The sequence below is a fragment of the Nelumbo lutea genome, chromosome 5 (genome assembly GCF_056320005.1).
Source record: "Nelumbo lutea isolate HS-2025 chromosome 5, American lotus-T2T, whole genome shotgun sequence".
Lineage (NCBI taxonomy): Eukaryota > Viridiplantae > Streptophyta > Magnoliopsida > Proteales > Nelumbonaceae > Nelumbo > Nelumbo lutea.
In genome coordinates, this window is record NC_142688.1 from 25,965,365 (window position 1) to 25,986,828 (window position 21,464).

The window sequence follows — 21,464 nt, forward strand, 5'->3', positions numbered from 1 at the left end:
GATCGTCCGATCGTATTTCACATCCACACGCATGCGCTTATTCAGATTTCACCCCACAATATCAAAGTTGAATCCAACGACCAAAACTGTCATAAGTTTTAACATAACTATGGAATGTATGTATGTATATAGATGGAGTATGAACTGTAGACTCCATTGGATTAGAATCTTTGATGTCAAGCATGGATTAGCAGGTAAGTCAGCGTAACTCTTGACTTGGGTTGGGTTGCTTGATATCTTGGTAAGAATGTTTTTTTTTTTTTGGTGGAGTTATTGGTCAACAGATCGTGGGGTGGTGGGGTGGGGGGAGAAGAGGAAAATGTTGTTGAGTTGAGATGAAGCAGTGGATAGGGTTTCATGTACATAGCATGAGCATGAGGCGTGCATGCATACGAAGGACGCATCCGTCGGCGTCATAAGAAAGGGAGGACAACGTGTCGACTTTAGACGACGTACACCTCCTATTTATTTGTCGTGAATCACACGCGTGACGAACGGTCAAATTTCAGAAGCGAAAGCCAGGAGCCACAGCACTGTGTAGAGAGAGTATAGAGAGAAGAGAGAAAAGAAACTGCCATCAGAAGACAAAGAGCAGGTGAAGATCGGACCGAAACCGAAACAAAGGTCGAGATCGAGAAGGCCAACACCCTGCAAGCCTCGTAAAACACGTGCTAAAGTGCGCCTCCTTGACATTCTTTCCTACCCCACCCGGCCACCCCCACTTGTTTAAACTCTCTCTCTCTCTCTCTCTCTCTCTCTCTCTCGTACTGTTTTCGTGTTCTCTTCGTCTTCTGCTTTTTTTTTTTTCTTTTTTGCTTTCTCGCTCTTGCTCCCAGTTTAAAGCTGCAAAGGATTCTCTATAAACAGGAAGAGTGCGTATGATAAGAGAATGCGCACTGTTTTCTGTTCGGATCAAAGAGAAGGAGAGAGACGGAGGCTTATTGTTTCATTGACAGGCAAAGTTGGGAGAAAGGAATCAACATCATCACTCTTCATTGAAAGGTCGGTTTCTTTTCTCCTGGCACAAGATAAAAAGAAAAACAAGCACTCGAAAATTCGACCACTCATGCTTCGGTCCGCGTGCGTGATGCAAGCTTGCTTTTCTCTGATGGATTGTCCAAGACCAACTTAGATTTCAGTACTTTTGCAGGTTATGTTCCTAGTTCCTGGATTTTGAGTGTGGTGTTTTGTCGAATTGGATATTGCTTCTTCCCTGCTCTTTTGAAGAAAGATGAGATTTTGTGGGGTGAGTAGTGGAGTTCTCGGTTTTTTTCTAAAGAAACGTTAGATTTTGTGACGTAGGTTGGGGAAAATACTACGTCTTTTATTGGGAAGAAAGATGAGATTTTAGGACGTGGGTTGGTGTTTTATGGACTCAAATCAAATGAGGCTGTTTTGCAACTGTTATTTTGACCGGCGATGGTTGGAGTGAAGATGAGTTCTGCTTCGTGTTCTCTGATTTGGTAGAGATAAGCATGGCCTCTGTCGAAGAGAAGATTAAACCAGGAGGTTTGATAAATGGGACGGCAACTCTAATGGAGGAGATGAAGATTCTGAAGGAGTTTCAAGATCAGTCTAGTAAGTTCATTTCACAAAATGTGTTTTTGTTTTACATATAGTGTGCTTTACTTGTAAAGTTGTTTTGGCTTGCCTAGTAATAAATGCAGCTTCGTGGATATGAGCTTGCAATCATAAATGACAAACCAATAAGTTTGAGTTGGACATTTATGTTAATAAGATCAATCTCTCTGTACTTTTCCTTCTGCATCTGTCTTCGTTAAACTGTTCGGAGCTATCTCATGTTCATCACCCACTCTTCCATTTTGGTTTTCCAAAATTAGTTTTAATAGGTTTGCCTCTCGGTCGTTTCAGGTGTGAAGAAGACTATAAATTCCGAGCTTTGGCATGCTTGTGCTGGACCTCTCGTTTCTTTGCCTCAGGTCGGGAGCCTCGTATACTACTTCCCCCAAGGACACAGTGAACAGGTTTGCTCTCATCTGTTTCGTAGAATCATGTTTCAATGCTCTCTTGGAGATTATATACCGTCTAACAAATAAAGTTGACCAGAGGATACTATAATGTGATTATAAGGAACGACATTCATAAAAAAATGTGATTATAAGGAACGATTGCTGTATGACATTTAAGAAAGTAAATACGAAGAGATGTATAAAAAATCAAACATGATTAGAGACATACAGAGTGAGGTTAATATGGAGTAATATTAAAAAAAAATGCCAATTGTGCAATGCAATCATCATTTATGATTTAAGAGTTCTCCTTGTGCAAAATTTTGATGAATTAATGAAGAGCGAATAGATGGAGATGAGATTAACTTCATTGACCTTGACATTATCATGGTTGGTGAACTTCTTCCACTGAGGTTTGAAAAATACCAGCCTAAAAATTTCAAACCTGTCCAGGCTTCTTCCTTCCTTCAATCTTTACCAAATAACCCATTGTCCCTGTATTTTTGTCCACCATCCGCCCAAAAATTTCAATTCCCTCGAGGCTTCTTCCTCCCTTCATTCTCTATCATATGATCCATTGTCCCTGTCCTTTTCACCATAGAGGCCTCATCATCAGATGAGAATCATGCATTTAAGATACAATATGAGTCAGAACCCTGAAAGCAATTGTTTAGAAATTTCCAATTGGTTCATTTTGACATTAGGCACTTTTTTTCCTTTTCCTGACTGATCAACTAATACTTTTTTTTTTTTTTATCAATCTTAGCCGACTATTCAATTAGTCTTCTAAAGACTTTGTCTTTCTTGAACCACATTAACAAGGAACATCTGAGTGTTGTACCCTAATTAGGATTAAATTATGCCTTACCTTTTCTAGAAAGGGGGGGAGGGGGGGTTTCAATTGCCTTAGTTGTCCCCAGATGTATGTGGGTAGTTGTAAGTTGTAAAGTTCAATGTCATATATATAAAGACGAATATATTTCTATAAATATTTGTTTTTCAAGTTCAGCCCTCAACATTAATTGATCAGCAACATATGCAGAAGAATAATTAAGAAATACAAGTAAAAGGTAGAACCATCTAAGGCTTTAAATCTTATGATCAACCAAATGAATCAACTACCTTCTTCCCTTTTGCTTTGAAGAAAAATGCAAAGTATGAAATTCTATGGTTTGTCATCATTTTAACTCAGTTTATTTTGTCTTGTAGTATACTGTTGCTTATGTACTTAATTCTAAGTTCCTTGTCGTTGATACTTGACATAATCAGGGTTTGGTTTTCATTCTATTACATGCTTCAATTAGTTACATCAACTCATTTTTGAGTGGTGCTGACCCCAAATGGTTGGAATGAAGGCTGAGTTAAGTTGATTTGAGTTATCTCATTTTTAAGTTGTGATGGCAGGTGGCAGTTTCAACTAAAAGAACAATAACCTCACATATCCCCAACTACCCAAGTCTTCCATCCCAGTTGATGTGCCAGGTTCACAATGTTACATTGCATGTATGTGTTGTGAAATTATACTTCCTCAGTCTGATTTTATTTATTTTCTTTTAAATTTTGATTTATTGACCTGTCTGTGTGTTCTTGGAAGCTCTTTTTCTGATTTCCTCATCCTACTAAATGTAATTTCATCTTCAGGCAGACAAGGATACGGATGAGATCTATGCTCAAATGAGCCTGCAGCCTGTGAACTCTGTAAGCCAGTTGAAGTTTTCAATTACTAACAAACTACAATTTAATGCTGTTATAATTGAATGACTAAAAATTTGGGGTTCCTGAATGTAAGAGGCTCATGAATAGTTGACTTTTGGATAACCTTTATGTCTACAAATTCTTGTTACTTTATCAGGAAAAAGATGTATTCCCTATTCCAGATTTTGGATTAAAGCCAAGCAAGCATCCCAGTGAATTCTTCTGCAAGACTCTGACTGCAAGTGACACAAGTACACATGGTGGCTTCTCAGTTCCCCGAAGGGCAGCAGAAAAGCTTTTCCCACCATTGGTGAGGCCTTTACCTTGTTGAATAAGAAGCCTCATACTCTACTGGCAATGATTCATGGTGCAACCAAAAATTATAGCCATCTTATCCTTTTATTCTGTGTTCCAGGATTATACAATGCAGCCTCCAACTCAGGAACTTGTTGTCCGAGACTTGCATGACAATACATGGACATTTCGTCACATATACCGTGGTAAGGGTGATTTTTGAGATATTTTCTTTTTGTAATTCTTGTGCTTCTGCAATAAGATTTCTTTTGACATTTAGAAGGCGTAAGATGATCCCCCTGTGATTAATCTGTAGCATTTATACTTGTTCAATAAAGTTTTTAACTTGCTAGTGTCTATTTGTAATTCTGTCATATCAAATGATTTTTTTTTTCCCTCCAATGTAGGGCAGCCGAAACGACACCTCCTCACTACTGGTTGGAGTTTGTTTGTGGGTGCAAAAAGGCTTAGGGCTGGTGATGCTGTTCTATTTATCAGGTAATAACTAATGCTTCTGGGTGTCTAAGTTGAATTACTGTCTTTCATAAACAGATGAACTTCAAAACTGATATCAAATTTGTAATTTCATGTCTCTTTCCTTTCCTGTGGGAGAGCTAAATTTTGATTTGCAACCTTTTTGCTGCATTAACATTATGTTAATGATGAAGCAATTAGATTATGCCCACGATGTTTCTTCTTAGACCATTGAAGCCATTTATTTAGACCTACCAAATTAAAAGGAACTAATAACTTGATAGTCCCTGACTCCCTGATCACAAGGCTTAGTGGTCTTTTGGTTAGGTGACTTTACACAGGCAGCAATGCTAAAGTTATTTGGTAATCAATGTCAATGTCTCGATTTATTGTAACTGGGGAAAATTTGCAACTTTGATCCAAACACAGACCATGGCATATTTCTTGCTTCCCAAGTTGATTTGTCAGGGAGAAGAGGAGTGTGGATATTTTCACTGGAAAATATATAGATATTTCATGTCAATAAGACTTGTTGATTCTAATCAACATTTTTTTTTTCATGAATGTAATTTTCAAATTTGCTTCCTAGTTCTAAATTGCTGTCTTCAAGTATACAATTCTGTAATATATTCCAATATATTTCATGCCAATAAGTTTTGTTAATTCTAAACAACACTACATAGTTAATACTTGATAGAATTAAGGGATTTGTTTGTAAGATTCTAAAAAGTTTTTCTTCAGGGATATAATTTAATACTTATTTTTATACTTGAAAATTTCTATTTGCTTTAGCACATCAGGTCAAGTTAATGAAGTATATATGGTAGGGGTAGATACTTGTTCCAAATGCATGATTTTCAATCTTTATTGGAAATTCCATGAAGTCCAACCTATTGATGTCTTATGGTGGCATTTATACTTAGTTTCACGTTTAAATCCTTTTGCCAACTTTTATATGGTGGTTGAATGGTTCATTATCTCATTTATTCAAAGCACTGTGACATAATAGTTAGATTGAATTGTTTCTTGTATGGCACCAAGTGCATAGTGGCAAATACCTTTTGTCTCACTGTAGTGTATTCTTCTTGTTTGACAAAAAAGAGATGAGAAGTCACAGTTATTGCTGGGTGTGAGACGTGCAAACCGTCAGCAAACAGCATTGCCATCTTCTGTTCTCTCAGCTGATAGCATGCACATTGGAGTCCTTGCAGCTGCAGCTCATGCTGCTGCTAATAGAAGCCCATTTACCATTTTCTATAACCCTAGGTATGCTTGTTCTCTCTCTCTCTCTCTCTCTCTCTCTCTCTCTCTCTCTCTCCTTATATTTTTTTCATCATATTCCTTATATTTTTAGCATCATTTTATCTTGTGATTCTGTTTAGGGCATGCCCTTCTGAGTTCGTCATTCCCTTAGCTAAATACCAAAAAGCTGTATATGGCACCCAGGTGTCAATTGGGATGAGATTTGGAATGATGTTTGAAACAGAGGAGTCAGGCAAGCGCAGGTAATTGTTTAAATTACCAATCTTCCACATCCCACACTTCTTCCATCTCTGCCTTTTATCTTCATATACTTCTTGTATCCTGTTTGTAACTAGTTTTGTTTTTGTTTATTTTTTCAAGTCTTACCACTGTTGGAAAATGTAAATGGTCCCTTTCTATATGTTGTTGTTACTAATATATTTGTCCTGGTTATGATCTATGAGTATTTAATAGAGTTACATGGATTAACATTCTCTCCTTTTCTGCAGATATATGGGCACAATCATTGGTATTAGTGACTTGGATCCACTGCGGTGGCCTGGTTCCAAGTGGCGGAACCTACAGGTAAGTAATTCTAGTCCCAAAATACAAAATTTAAACAAGCTTGTGGTTCTGAGATTTCTTGAACCATGAATACATGGACTTGGTTTTGTTTTGGTACTTAACTGAATCTTTTGTCCCATAATCAGGTTGAATGGGATGAGCCTGGATGTGTTGAGAAGCATAACAGAGTGAGTTTATGGGAAATTGAGACCCCCGAAAGTCTTTTCATTTTCCCTTCTTTCCCTTCTGGTCTTAAACGACCATTACATCCTGGATTTGTAGGTAAGTACATGATCTTTGTTCTTTTGTAAGTAGGTGAGTTTTTGAGATTTTCTTCAATTGGCTGTTGGTGCTCTACCAGGAGCAGAGACTGAATGGGGAAACCTGATCAAAAGACCTTTTACACGGGTAGCAGGTGGGAATGATTTCCCATGCCCCCCAATTCCAAGTATAGGCTCTGAGTCACTCATGAAGATGCTACTTAAATCTCAAAGTGTTAATCATACTGGTGCCTTTTCTTCTGTTATACCACCTTGTGTAGTTAAGGCAGCTCCAGTACCAGAGGCAGAAACATTAAAACAGACATTAATCCAACAGAAACCTCATGTTGTTCCCTCAGAAAATTCTTTGCTGCAAACAAGGAACCCTCATCAGCAATGCCTTCATCAAACACAGATGGCAGATAGAAATTTTGCATCACAAACACGTATATCTGAAAAAGAGCAATCTCTAGATAAATTTGAAAATCAGTTACCACCGAAGATCCATACTGAGGAATTGGAAGTGGCACCTGTAGTTGCAACTAATCAGCTAAACCAGTTGACTGCCTCAGGAAAGTGCAGTGAAGACAAATTCATTGGGAGTGCTTTGAATCCTCAGAACCTTGCAAACCATCTATTACTATTGAACCAGGCTACACTTCAGTTACAGTCGGGTACCCTCCCACATATTGATGCACCACCATTGGACACAAATAACCTGAACAATTTACTCCCATACCCAGGTCTCCTATCATCTCAGCACTTGGATGCTGATGATTGGATGTTGCAAGCTTCCAATTCTCAGTCTCTTACTGGGATTTTTAAATCACCAGGACCTCTATCTGGATGTGATAAACAAGATACTTCAGTTATCTTCCCAGAAGCGGTTAATCCCATCTTGCCTCCTTTGGGTCAGGAAATGTGGGGCACGCAGCTCAATTATCTTAGGTATCTATCTCAAGGAGATCAGCTTACTACATGCACTCATCAAGATATGACTGCTCTTCCAAGTATTTCTAATTCATGTGGGTTAAGAGATTTCTCTGAGGAGAGTAACAATCAAAGTGAGCTTTATAATGGCTTTCATTTTGATGTGAGCAACTGTGGAAGTACTGTCATGGATCCTTCTGTGTCAAGCTCCATGCTGGAGCAATTTAACACATTGAAGGATGCCAATTTCCAGAACCCTTCTGATTGTCAGGTTGGTAACTTGAGTTCAAGCCAGGATGTTCAGTCTCAGATAACATCTGCCAGCCTTGCAGACTCTCATGGCTATTCTCTGCAAGAGATACCAGACAATTCGGGTGGCACATCTTCAAGCAATGTTGATTTTGATGAGGGTAGTCTTATGCAGAAAAGCTCGTGGCAACAAGTTTCTGCACCTCTGCGGACATATACAAAGGTATGTAACTGGAACCTCATACAAAATTTGTCATTTAGGATTGGATCTCCTTGGAAGAACATCAATCCACTGGGGCATTGTCCAGACATTTCTTGTACATATCTGAAGAGCCATTACCTGCTACCTAGTGTGTTGTACATTTGTCAACTTGCTAAATGGCTTTATACCGACTCTTTGTTTAGTACCTAAGGGCTATTTGTTTCAGATGATCATACTGTCAACTTGCTAAACGGATGATGATCTGGTTTCTTGTCCAAAAACATTATTTATTTGTATTCTTCAATTACTGAATTAATTTTGGTATGCCAGATCCAAAAGCTGGGATCAGTTGGGAGGTCAATTGATGTTACAAGGTTTAAAAACTATGAGGAACTACGATCTGCAATTGCCTGCATGTTTGGACTCGAGGGACTGCTTGATGACCCAAAAGGGTCAGGGTGGAAACTCGTGTATGTGGATTACGAGAATGACGTTCTTCTTGTAGGGGATGATCCATGGGAGTAAGTCTGAAGCTTCCTATTGCTAGTTTTTTGTAGATTGAAATTGAATGTGCAGAAAACAAACTAATTTTCTCCATTCAAACCTTAGGTGCATTTACTTGTGAAGACGAGCGTATTAAAAAAATGATCACAACCACACCATCTTAGATTTTTCTTGACAAACAATTTTTTATCCATTCAAAAGGCATACCTATATATAGCATGATTGAGGCCATTGAAGCCATTTTATTAGGCTTACTTCATTTGGTGTTCGTAGAACTCTGAAAGACTGCTTATATATAGGCATGATTCCAGTGTTATAGTCTCCCGTGATCCTGAGCAAGTGGATTTTTATGTATACAGGGAGTTCGTTAGCTGTGTCCGCTGCATCAGAATTCTGTCACCATCTGAAGTTCAGCAAATGAGTGAAGATGGAATGCAACTCTTTAACAACACCACATGCCAAGGGACTAAGAATTTATCAGATGGTGGTCACGTCTGGGATGGCACCACCCCCTGACTTTCAAGTCAATCAACTTAAAATGTGTACCTCAATGGAGGAAATTTCCCATTTGAGCTTGTTTTAAGCTGAACCAATCGAACATTCATTCTCAAATGATGAGTTGTCATCGAAGAATGTTGTATCAAAATATTATTCAGGTAAAGATAAAACTTTCATATACTGCGCACTATATCCACTATCCAGAATGTGTGTTTATTTTTGTTTCAAAGTTTGTATGGAACAAATGATATTAACTGTACTGTTGAGTTCAATCAAAAGGAAGGAAAAACAAAAGGTGAAAACAGATAAATTGGTAACTCCTTGTCTTTTTTAAGGCATATGCCATATAGCCTAGATATGAAATGAACAGAGTAGGTTACAGGGGTTGTTTGGACTTCAAATAACAGTAGTTTCTGATCGACAATCTTCTAACGCTTATTCTGGAGCCAACGTCCAAGATGAATACTAATGTCGTATAAGCTGAAGCTGGAAGTTATTGTTTTCCCCTAATTTATTACCACTAGGAAAATTTTGATGTTTGCATGGACTGTCCCCTCTGGATCGGCCATGCCTTGAGCTTTGACCCACAATCCATGAAGGGTTGACTTTTGAGCCGCAAACGGACGGGATTCCCGGCAACAAAAAAATGATGAGACTATCCAAGTAGAGATGGCAATTTAGTATTTTACCCGTGCTCTACCCGACTCTGAACTGTGGGCATATATGTTAAATATTAAATATATATAATACTATTTATATTACATATATGAAAATATATTTAAACATTATTTATATTTTAAAAATTCTTTTATTTTAAGTAAATATATTTCATTATTTTGAAAAAATCTTTTAATTAAAATTTTAGGGGCTTCAAGTCCCCCAACATGGTTTTTAAAACCGACCCGGTTCCGGTCAGGGGTCCGGTTACTGGGTCAAATGGTCTGACTGTTTGAATTGAATGCTCGGCCCGTTCTAACAAGAAAATCAAAAAATCAAAAAAATAAAAATGGTCAAAACCGTTCAAACGGTTAACCGCGACCGGCCAGTCTGGTTTTGAAAACAGTGGTCCCCAATGAGTCGGGGTGCTTGTCAAATGCTGAAAAACCAAAATAACTGAGGTGAACCAATGAAACCAAACTGAAAAATCTGGTTAACCAAACTAGTCAGTTTGGTTTCAGTCAAGGTTCAAAGTATCGTTCCGGGTCCCTTCCGATATGCCCCTACAATGGGTGTATTGGGGGTCTGACCGGTTCAATGGATGGAGGGGGTCCTAGACCGGATCCCCTGAATCAGTTTTGAAAAAATAATAAAAAAAAAGTAAAAAAACAAGTAACAAAACACCCGATACACCCCTACTGGTGTATCGATATTTTGAACCTTGGTTTCAGTTTGAAATTTTTGAAAAAATGAATGTGTATGTATTTGTCTCCTATAGAGAGATTAGGGTGGGGGACAAGGATTTATTTCAAAATCAGGGCAAGAGATGGGGAGTATGGTCCCTGCTCCGAACCAGCTCCCTTGCCATTCCTATGTCAAGCTTCCAAGCTCATTACTTGAGTCCCATCATGGCTTGAAAGAATGATCCTCCTATTTGTCTAACCACCACCAAAACCAAGTGAAGGCTTGTATTTAATTTGGAAAAGTATTGACAGGCCCAATGCAGATTTCTGATTTCCACTGAAGAGTTATAAATATTCAAAATATCAACAATCCACACTCTGCACCAATGCCCGCCCATAAATTGGCATCAATTCCAAATGGCACCTACCCCAACAATACTTTAGCCCTGGGCTGGGCTGAGCCGTCATTCTCTCTATTTAATTTTCATTGGCATTTCAAATAATAAGGGGAATGACGTTTTGTTCTTTATATTTTTTAGGTCTGATCAAAGGAATCAGGCCATCAACTCAAGGAGGTGATTATTATTTGATCAAAGGCCAAACTTCACTTACCCCCACTTAACTTCACCGTGTCACCGTGTAATATAGTTGAAAAACAGTGACAACTGACAAGGGTGAAAGTTCTGGATTAGTGTAGGTATACAGCAAGTAAAAATTTGTAAGGTGGGTTGGAGTGAGGTTTTCCCTTGATCAATCCTCCAATTACCTTTATGCCTCCTATTAAGCATTATCTCTATATTTTTAAGGTGGTCTTTGGCATTTCAGTCGTCTTTTCGTTGCATGAGTCATCAGAATGTTGAAGGAAACGGGCCAAAAAAAATGCAACATAATATGTTTGCTAATGCCCGTGTCCTTCTAAAAAATTAAAAACAAAAGCGATTTTACATTGCAGCAATGTCACAAAGAGCACTTCGAAGATTGGACTTGGGAGAATTGAAGGTGAGTTCAGGATTCAGGGTTAACCATGAACCATTTATGCACTGTCATTTGTCTGGCATTATCCGGATCAACGTAAAACTCTACCACCGGTTTGCATTTGTCCATATTTGCTTTCGGTATACAGACCAGTGTAAAACTCTACTACTCCCTATCTGTATTTTTACATGCTTGTTTTCAGTATAAAGTTTAAATCGATGTAAAGCTCTCCATCGGTTGAATTTTACTAAATACTATGTCAATTTTGTTGATGTATTATTTACATCATTTGTCACTTTAAAAAAGTTCCAATGATTCACTGAAATTTTAAGCCCATCTGCGTTAAATTCCATCAATGTACAAGTTTACATGGAAATACCCACTCTACTTGCCCTACTGGGTACTGATTGATATGAGGTAAAATAGCAGCAGCATTAAAACGGCAACCGTGCCAAACACCACCTAAGCATCTTATTTACCCACTCCTGTAGTCCTGTTACCTCTCTGTCTTCGTTATGGTCATGAATATCAAAAAGATATTCCATCGAAGAGCGTGAGATTGCTCCAGCTCCGCAATAGCCTGTCATTGGGGCCTTGACGCGTCGCCCACGAGTTGGGCCAATGCACGGGCTTTGTTCACCCCTAAAAAAATGGCCTTGACCAGTGGACAGATCAAATTAAATTCGTGTCTTAGTCTTACACAATACACATGCCAAGTTTGTGAATACAGACTAATTGGCTATGTGAGCTTGTTGAATTGCATCATGCGCTAATAAATCTATCCAATCAACTCAGAGAGGACTTCTAAAGATGCATGAACTGATAAAATCTTCACTTCTGCAACTATTGTAGATGGCTGGATTCTTGACTAAAGTTTCATACTCCTTGAATCAAAGCTTTCTATTGATTGTATTTAACCACAAGAACTTGTAGCCATGACAAGAGTGGTAGAAGAATTATGTGAAGCAGGATAGATTTTGACTCCTATCCTTTTCTCTCTCTAATGAAGCAAATAGGGCTGCTGATTTCTTGTCGAATGGATAAACTTATCCAAATGAGTTTCCTGGTCATAGGGGTGTCCATGAAAAATCAAATCAAGAAAATTGAACTGCAAAATGCGGTTAACTGAGCCAATCGATTCAATTTCGATTTAGAATTTTTGAAAAACCAAAAGACTGGTTTGGTTTTTGATTAACCTACAAAAAAACCAGTGATTAACCAAACCGACCAGTATATATTTATATGTATATTTTATATATATTTTTAATATATGTCACATATTTTCTATATATTATATATAAATATATACTTATATTATATTTATAATGATCTATTTATCAATATATTATATATTTATAAAATATTTATAATATAATATTATACATATATTTATATAATATATTATAAATATAAAAAACCGAAGAATCAAACCAGTCGAAAACCAAAACCGACGGACCGATTAACCATTGGTACCAATTCGGTTTCGGTTGAGAAAAATGAAAAAACCGATATCACCAGCTCGGATGGAATTATCTTGGCCCTCGACTCAACTCAACTAACTATTATCCCAAATATATAGGGTTAGCCACAGGAGTCCTGTTCCACCTTTCTACTCTGTTCAGTAACATATCCATTGTTTTATTTTGGGCCCTCAAATCAATTCTTACTACTTCGACCCAGTTCCTAGTTCTTCTAAATCCTTCGCATCTCCACTCTGGTTAGCTCCTTCGCAACCTAACTTTATAACTTAATGAATTAATTCATTCGAGACTGTGTAGTTCCTTCTAAGCTTGCACTCAAGTCAAAAGTGAGGATCCATGGAACGCAGCTCACACATGATTCCTTGCCCACTTTTCCAACTAGTGCAAGTAATGTATCGTGTAACTCATTAGCTGACACATTGTCACTAGCCCCGTGACAACGTGTAGCACTAGCTTGTATATGTCAAAAAATCCTTCACGGTTTTATTTTGATTGCAACAACCTAGTTACAACTAATGACTGCTTGCTGAGGAGAAAAAATAAACAAGTCTTGGATCAACATCCAAGTGTTCACCATACTGCTAAAACATCCAAATGCTAGGGCAGTAGGAGCCTTTTTAAATGATGATGAAGATTACCAAGTACCAAAAGAACCAAATATAGGATGAAAAATGTCAACTGATCAGGAAGAAAGAAAAATACTCAGACATACAGATCAGAAAGCAAAATAATTTGAAAATACCTCTTTGAATTGAAAGGGAAGATGCTGCAAGTCTGTAACATCAAGAAGCTTTTTCAGAAAACACATATATGGACAACCCTTCCCAGTCTTGGAAGTTTGGGGTAGACCAATTCCTCTCAGAATAGGTGCCTTTTGCTAGGAAGCTTTCTTAGAAAAGTCAACACTTGCGATTTACTTCAAAGAAAAAGGACTAATTGGTGTTTATCCCCGCACAGGTGCATCCTATGTAAGGATAATGGTGATAGCTGCAATCACTTACTGATATCCTGCTCCTTTGTTTCAGAGATAATGGAGTTGGTTTTTCTCTCTATTTGGTTGCAGGTGGACCTCCCCTATAAATGTGCAGAGCTTGCTACTTCTGTTAGAGGGTTAAAGACGAGAGGTAAAATTCTGTGGAGATGCATAAGAACAGCTATTTGTTGGACAGTTTGAGAGGAAAGGAATCAAAGAACCTTCCATGAAAAAAGAAAAATAAGGATGCCATCATCGAATCAATTTCTATTAGAGTGGCTCATTGGGTTAAGACTTGAAGCTATTTGGAGACTTCTCAGCAGGAGATATTATCAGGAATTAGAAAGAAGTGGCACGGTCATCTCCTTTGAAAACTATCCCTAATCCAGTTTGGTCCCCTCTGGCTATGGGGTTCACCAAATTGAATTTTGACGGTAGAAGTGAAGGAAATCCAGGCCTTCAGGTATAGAAGGAGTATTCAGGGATGAGGAATGACAAATTATTGCCATGTATTCTGGTCCTATTGAATGGGGGAATTCTCGAAGAGCTGAAATATTGACAGTGATTCTAGGCCGGCTATTAATTGGCTACAGAAGGAAGAGATCAGTTTGTGGAAGTACTTAAATGAGAAAAAGAAATTTAAACAGACATCCCAAAAGGCCAAAACATGGAAACTAAGTTTTAGTGGACTAAAGAGGAGTGTCAATTCTTTTGCAGACTCACTGGCCAAACAAGGGGTGGGAAGAGTTAGTCTTTTTGGGCAATGTTGTAATTTGAAGTGAGGGTTAAGAGATTTTACCCCTCCCCTTGTTGTATCTTATTCTCTTATTATTAATAAAAAGTTCTGTTAATTATAAAAAAAAAAAAGACTTGCATCAAAAAGACTTTGATGGGTCAAAATACCATTCTTGGATGAAAAATAATGCAGGACAATATGGAATAGGCCGGTAATAGGTGGGTTGTAAAACATATATTCAAGTAGAATTAGGTAACCTGAAATTACTTTCAAAACATAAGTCCAGTAAGGGCAACATGAAAATTTCTGCACCAGTACCGGTATACATGGTTATTTTGGAGCTTGGGTAAAAGTGTAATCTGTGATGTATAATTCTCTTGACGGACCAAAATTGGGATTCACGAGACATGTAGTATCCTTGTGGATATAACAAAATATTTTTTTATTTAACTCAAATTTTGAATTCCCATGACAAGAATGCTACAAATGAAAATATTTCAAACTACAGGAAAAAATCAAACAAGTTGAATAAAGTAGCACTGAGCAAAAACCCAGTTCTAAAAACCTGGAAGAAGTACAAAAAGGCATGAATAATAAGGGGGAATGGAAGATCACATTATTCATACAATTTAAGGTACAAGATCCTAGTCCATCAGTGCAACATTGGTTACCCAGGCCAGGTATCAGCTCACTCAAACTGGTCTTTTTTTCAATTACCTTACCTAAAAACCAATACTGATAGAAGATCATCAAAGCAAACAGTGTAAGCCTGCTGAAAAAGTAAGTCCAAGCCCAGAATACATGGAAAATTCAGATGGTCATTTGTTATGACAGTAATGAATGAACAGTGATGAAAGCTAAGCCTGAGAAGTTTTGCAGTGCTAAGAGTGTTTATTGCCTTTGGAGACTCTCAAAATTGGAACCATTAACCATACCAAGGGAGAAGACCTGGGAGAAGAAATGGAAGATGAAATGCACATATCTTAGATGGTGAGTGAGAAATTTTTGGGCTAGAATGTAAGATTGGGAGAACTGTATCTGATTAAAACATGAAATCGAGGGAAAAGTGTTTTCCAAGATGTGTGATGTGACATAGCTTCAGCTCCAATACAATATCATTTTGACCAACTTCATACCTTTTAATTTGCACATTAGTCCAAATGAACTCCATGCAACATAGAAGTGTTGAAGGCATGTCCATATGGACTAATGTGTGTGGAGAGAGTGTGTAGACAGCACAGACTATAGAATAGTGTCGAAAGCATGTCCATTTGCTTTTCATTTTTTGGGCCATTACCTGTGGTGTTAATGGTAAAATCTCGGGCTGGCAAGCATGAGAACATGGGTTTGAGTCTGAGGCAGCCACTTTGTGCAGAAAAATGCCAACGGTTAGGACCATATCCAGTCTACCCCTCCCAACACCCAGATAGCTGGGAGGGAGCGAGGGGGTTGATAACTAAAAAAATCATTGAAATCACTATAGATAAACAGCCTTTCAAGCATCCCAGGGAGAGACATAAGGTTCTGCCTCAGCCTAAAAGAAAAATGCATTAAACAAGAAGCACCATAAGCACATTAAAATGAAGTGCAACAACAGAAGAAGCTCTTTTCATAAATGCAATTGAAAAGCTACAGAAGCGCAATTAACACAAATAAAATGCAATTAAAAAAGGTACATGAACAGATGAACTCCTTGCTAAATCAAGAATATAACGTGCCTGGCCATATTTCATAGAAGTTAGTCAACTTTTCCCCTTTCATATATCTCGTGGTTTCAAGTATTCGATTCTCTTTCTCCAAGCAGCATGAGATGTTATACATCCAACATTTGTATTCATTTTGTGAATAAAACAGAAATATTGACATAAAACTGTCCAACTAACCTACTTCAATTATCCCCAACAAAAGATCTTGAATTATAGAATGGATATCTTTCCTCCACTGCCGGTTTGCAGTTAGGAACAGAAACAGCCAATGCTTCACTTATTTCACATGGAAAAGAAATTTCATGCAGATACTAAGCAATGAATTCACACAGAATCTGCGTGAACAAAGATAGAAATCAACAGCAGTGATACCTCTGTGCAAACACAAAGTTCATTCCATCAAACTCTAATGGGCTTCTGCAGAACAGCAGACAAGTAGACTTGCGACTTCCCTGTCCCAGCAGCATCGACCTTCTCCCCTACAACCCACTTCAGTTTCTTGTACCCAAACCTCTCAATCAACCGCGTCAGGATCCTCTTCCGCTCCTCATCTGCGCAGTAAAAATTATCCAACCAAAACAAGCCCCCAGCCCTCAAAATCCGATCTATGTCGAACATCAAGAATTCCATTTTCTCTGCACGACCGCCATCGCCCAATCCATTCATTGCATGAACCAGATCAAAGACATTGTCGTAGAAGGGGAATCTCTGATCTAAACTTAAAAACAACGGGAAAAGCCCTCTCGCAGCAATGAATTCGTTGAATGGGGCATCCACATTTAGAGTGGAAGTGATTACGGTCACACCTCTCTCTGCCATCCTTGCTGCAAAGCTGCCAGACCCGCCTCCAATATCAAGTCCAATTCTGATCCCCCCACTCCCCAGAGCCAATACATCGTCCACAAGAAAATCATTCTTACCTCTGGCCTTAATGAATCTCTGCCTTTCGGTCCCATTAACCAAATCAAAGCATCCAACACAATCCTTGCCAATTTTCTTACTATTCAGGCAATCAAAGCTCTTGCAACCAAGCCCACTCCAGCTAACAATCTTATCACTAGATGGTTTCCAAAGCGAAAGCGGAAAAGGAAAGAGACCCACCTTGGAGACGGACTTGGCAAGACAACGCCTCCTGGGTAGTGGCTCGCATCCCCTCAAAATCAGCTTCTGGGCGAGACTCCAATCGTCCGGGCAAGCACCGCCGAGCTTGTAACTCATGTACTGGGACAACACATCGATGGATTTCTCGCAGGAGTGGCCGACAGAAGCCACCATTTCGGTGATTCCAGTTCTGGAATCTTTGCCAAGCGGAAGAGAGTGGTGCTGAAGGAAGAGCTTTAACTCGTTTGCGATGTTGGGTCTTGAGATATCGATGTTCTCATAGCCGAGGAGCTCTTTCTCCATCTGAGCTAGTTTCCTCTGCGAAGAATCGATCTCTCTGAGGATCAAAGAAACTTGTTCGGAGATCAAAGAGATGTTCTTGTGAGCGTGGTGGACCGTTTGGTTTTGGGGGGAGGATGTAAAAGCATAGAGAGCGAAAAGATTGGTTGTGAGGACGGAGAAAAGCATGATAACATTGAGAGCTGAGGAACAAAGAGAAGCTCTTTTGAATCTGGCGGTTCCATCGCCTATTTTCAGAGAAACTGAACCCATTCTGGTTCTGCACTTCTTGTTGAATCTAGAGAGAGAGAGAGAGAGAGAGAGAGAGAAAGAGAGTATGCGTAAGTGGAACTATAGAAGCGAAACCAAGAATAAAGTAGAGAGTGAGTGCGTTTAGAAAGTTGTGAGATTTGAGGAAGCAAATGTCAGTCAGAAAAGGCTGAAAATAAAGAAAGATTATTGCTAAATAAGCAAAACAAATATAAACGCAGGACGGCAGGAGGTGGAGGGTCGAGGGTGCGAACTATGAAAAAACTTTCGATTGCAGGTACAATCGCTTTTAACGGTGGATGATAAATCCACGCCACCGTGAAATGGTGATTGTACCTAATTCAATAGGAGCGAGAGTTATCTCGCGAACTATGAACTATGAGCTGTGAACTGTGAAGTGTAAACTGTGAATAGATGGTTGTCGGTTGGGAGTTAATGGGAGCAAGAGCAACATACTAACGTCTGCCGCACACCAGGACCAGGAGGACGGCGAAAAGGGGAATAACCCCACTCTCCTCCACTAAAACAACGATCCATCCAAAGACAGGATCGGGCGGCCAGGATCAGCCAAGGCGGAAACCTGATACTGAGTCTTGTGTATTATATCAACTGGATTAGCAGTGACTGGAGAAGGAAGTCAAATTTCAGATTTGGGAATGGAGATGATATCTTTACTTTTTATTGCACTGCATTTGTCGTGCAGTTCCACTCGATGTATGAATTATGAAACTCTAAGTGCACCAGATCCGGGCTCGTCTCGTTGGTGATCGGTGGAAGGTGGTCCCCGCGACATGTGCAGCACTAATGGCAATGGCTTGTTTGTTTCCGACCCTCCGCTTCACGAGCAAAAGTTAGTAAGTCACCCAAAGGATTAAAATAATTAATTAATAATTGAAAAGGAATCCGTTTATTTATCTATTTCTTTTTAATAAATGACACCCCCCCCTTTTTTTTTGTCTTTTGAGTTTTGAGACTCGGCCCCTACCCTTTGCCGTGCATTATCAAACATTTTTAAATAACTAAAGTGCCCTTGTGATTCAAAAGAATATTTCACTCAATATTATTATGGATAAATTTCTTAAACTTATCATATGGTTTAGTTAACTGATTAACTGATTGATGTAGGGTGATTTGGCCCGACCTCGTAGCATAGGGACATGTGAACATGACCTGGCTTAAGTGATAATTCAGCGTGACAGTCTGCCAGTTATTCGGCGTAGCGAGCTTGCCGAGGGCCGGCCAAATGACTCGGCGGGTGTGACAGCTTGTTAAGAAGCAAGGCCCAGCTCGCCCCGAGCCTAAGGATGGAACACCCCGAGTTCCCCCATGCAAAGGGACTCGAGCTCCCCCTAAGGGACTCTGAGCTCTCCCTTCCTAAGAAGGAAGCACCCCAACTTTTGGCTAAGTGTACCGAGGGAGAAACACCTCGGGACAACACCATCAAGACTCCTGATCGTACTTGCTTAAGGCTCGCCTCTACTGTGGGCACCTTGGTGTACCTCGGCACCTCAGTGCAAGGCAAACCTACCCTAGGTAGTTCGGTGCACAGTAGCTCGGCAAACTGCAAGGAGATCTGCCTGACATACATTCCCGCCTGACATCCATACCTGCTGGATCCGGTGGCAGTGCTTGGATCCCTTGCCAGACAGCATTCTACCTGCCGCCTCTGAAAGGCATGAAACTCCTGACGAGTTTGTACCCTGCAATAGCAGCCTATAGCAGCAGCCTGCACCTACCACCCCGGCCCTAGCAGTGGCGGTTACGCCTGTGTGACCGAGCTCCGGTATAAAAAGGACCCTGACCCTCACGAAGCAGGGGTATTGAAGCTAAGCACTCTCAGCACTCTTAACTCTCTGTGTCTTCTTTAAGTTTCCTTAGAGTTCGAACTTAGCCATCGGAGTGTTCCCGTCAGGAGAGCTCCTCTGGAACCCTTCACCTTCCTCTTCCTCTCTGGTGTCGTCCGTCATAGCTAGGAGCCAACTCTCAGCCAGCTAAGAGTGCCCAGATTGTGCTGCATCATTTGGCGTCATCTGTGGGAACGCTTCAAAAGGCCTTCCTCTAACTTATGTGAAACCTTCTCCCAAGAACTCATCAGCAACACCTATGGCTTCCTCCAGCAATGCCAAACACCGGAACACCCCTGAGGAACAACCCCAGTTACCCACCGTCTGCATCGGGCAGTTCACCATCCCCCTCTCTGTGGACGGGGTTCCAAGTCTGAATGTGCCTCAGACGATAGCACCCGTGACTGTTCCACTGCCTTCTACAGTCGAAACAACCTTCGCTGAACCCTCCGGTGGACAGCCAAGGCCAGTTTAAGGATCTGATGTAGTGCATGCGAGCCATGCAGGCTCAGATGCAACCGTTCCAGCAACTCCAGTTCTACCAGCAGAACGTGTTGCACCAAGTTTCCCAACATCAGTATCAGCAACACTTTCCTTCACTCCCTCCTCGGCATCCAACTACACAGCCGACCAAGCCTCACCGCCGGAGTGAACTTCCTTCCCACCGAGGAGAGACTTCAGTATCATCCCATGAAAGGAAGGAAAGACCCTCTACCCCCGCCTCGCGGCCTGTAGTTAGGTTGGGGGCCTCCCATCCGGTTAGGTCGGTGTCGCCTCAACGCTCGCAGTTCGAACCTCCACTTTTCAAAAATCAGTTCGAAGTGTTGACCGACGACCTGGAACAAGGTCCCTCTGTTCGCAACCACCGACAGCACCAGTCGTCCGAGCTTTTCCCCGGGCCCATCGAGCTCAGTAATACCGAGGCCAGCGGCACCAATGCCGAGCCGGCTAAGAAGCAGCGAAGGTGTCGTTGAGCTCGCCAAACTGCCACACGCGACTTGCCCAAGCTCAGAGGCAAGGTAGAGGTAAGTTCGGGCGAGGTAAAAGCTACACCGCTTCTTTCAGTTCCCTCCCGCCTGTCACCGGAGCTCCTTGTTGTCCCTATGCCGAAGGACTTCAAGCTCCCCCCTGGACAAGTACAATGGATCCTTCGATCCCAATGACCACGTGGACGCCTTTCAGTCCCATATGCATCTAGCCAGAGCGAGCGAGTCTTGCATGTGTGTGGCCTTCTCCACCACTTTCAAAGGAGTAGCCCGCACTTGGTACCGAATCCTCGCACCAGGTTCAATAAGGAGCTGGGCGCAGTTCGTGCAAGTCTTCACCTTCCACTTTGTCACCAGTAAAAGGTGCTCGAGGACCCAAGAAAGCCTCCTCAACATAGTCTAGAGGGAAGGAGAGTCCATCCGGAACTACATCAAGCGGTTTAATGACGCTTGCCTGTAGATACCCGACCTAGACCCTACAGTTTGTTTCACTGCGGCCAAACACGCCATTACCCAAAAGGAGTTCAAATGGCACGTGGTGGTCAACCAACCCAAGACCGTGACCGAGATCCTCGAACTGGCAGACCAATTCATAGAGACTGAGGAGGAGATCAACCAAAAGGGCGAGCAGGCCCTTGAAAAAAGAAAAAGGGAACCAGAACCCTCGGCTCCAAGTGACAGCAAGAAGAAGAAGGACCAAGCTCAGGGGGCAAAGCCAATTTAGCCTTTCTGAGCTCCGACAGCAGAAAGGGATTATACGTCACTCAACACAAAGTGGGTCGAGATCCTCATGGCGGTCAAGGACGCCCCATATGTGAAGTGGCCACCTCGGCTTAAGGCTGATCCCAATGTTAGGAACAAAAACTTGTATTGTAGTTTTCATAGAGATCA

The 21,464-nt window shown here is 40.6% G+C and overlaps 2 protein-coding genes across 3 annotated transcripts; one reads left to right on the forward strand and one right to left on the reverse strand.

The window, feature by feature from the left end:
* The first annotated feature begins 579 nt into the window (after positions 1-579).
* On the forward strand, positions 580-9,072 carry LOC148851162 (auxin response factor 5-like). 2 transcript variants are annotated; one of them, XM_088947731.1, is made up of 15 exons: positions 580-1,150; positions 1,303-1,578; positions 1,873-1,985; positions 3,375-3,473; positions 3,612-3,668; positions 3,823-3,975; positions 4,081-4,165; positions 4,367-4,457; positions 5,535-5,699; positions 5,816-5,938; positions 6,185-6,260; positions 6,386-6,521; positions 6,601-7,901; positions 8,211-8,401; positions 8,744-9,072. In XM_088947731.1, exons 2-15 carry the CDS (start codon positions 1,476-1,478, stop codon positions 8,898-8,900), a joined length of 2,850 nt encoding a protein of 949 aa, XP_088803857.1. In that variant the 5' UTR covers positions 580-1,150; positions 1,303-1,475; the 3' UTR covers positions 8,901-9,072. The 2 variants fall into 2 exon arrangements, with proteins under 2 accessions (XP_088803857.1, XP_088803856.1); XM_088947730.1 differs by having other exon boundaries at positions 742-1,002; positions 1,151-1,578.
* A 6,896-nt stretch (positions 9,073-15,968) lies between these two features.
* Positions 15,969-18,435, reverse strand: LOC148851163 (putative methyltransferase At1g29790). Its single transcript, XM_088947157.1, has one exon. It carries the CDS (start codon positions 17,744-17,746, stop codon positions 16,493-16,495), a length of 1,254 nt encoding a protein of 417 aa, XP_088803283.1. The 5' UTR covers positions 17,747-18,435; the 3' UTR covers positions 15,969-16,492.
* Between the last annotated feature and the right edge of the window lie 3,029 nt (positions 18,436-21,464).

Excerpts from the sequence above, each read along its gene's own strand:
- LOC148851162 (XM_088947731.1), top strand. The coding sequence starts at position 1,476 with ATGGCCTCTGTCGAAGAGAAGATTAAACCAGGAGGTTTGATAAATGGG. Across the intron at positions 1,579-1,872 it reads GGAGTTTCAAGATCAGTCTA|GTGTGAAGAAGACTATAAAT; the intron begins GTAAGTTCATTT and ends CGGTCGTTTCAG. Across the intron at positions 8,402-8,743 it reads GTAGGGGATGATCCATGGGA|GGAGTTCGTTAGCTGTGTCC; the intron begins GTAAGTCTGAAG and ends TTATGTATACAG.
- LOC148851163 (XM_088947157.1), bottom strand. The coding sequence starts at position 17,746 with ATGGGTTCAGTTTCTCTGAAAATAGGCGATGGAACCGCCAGATTCAAA.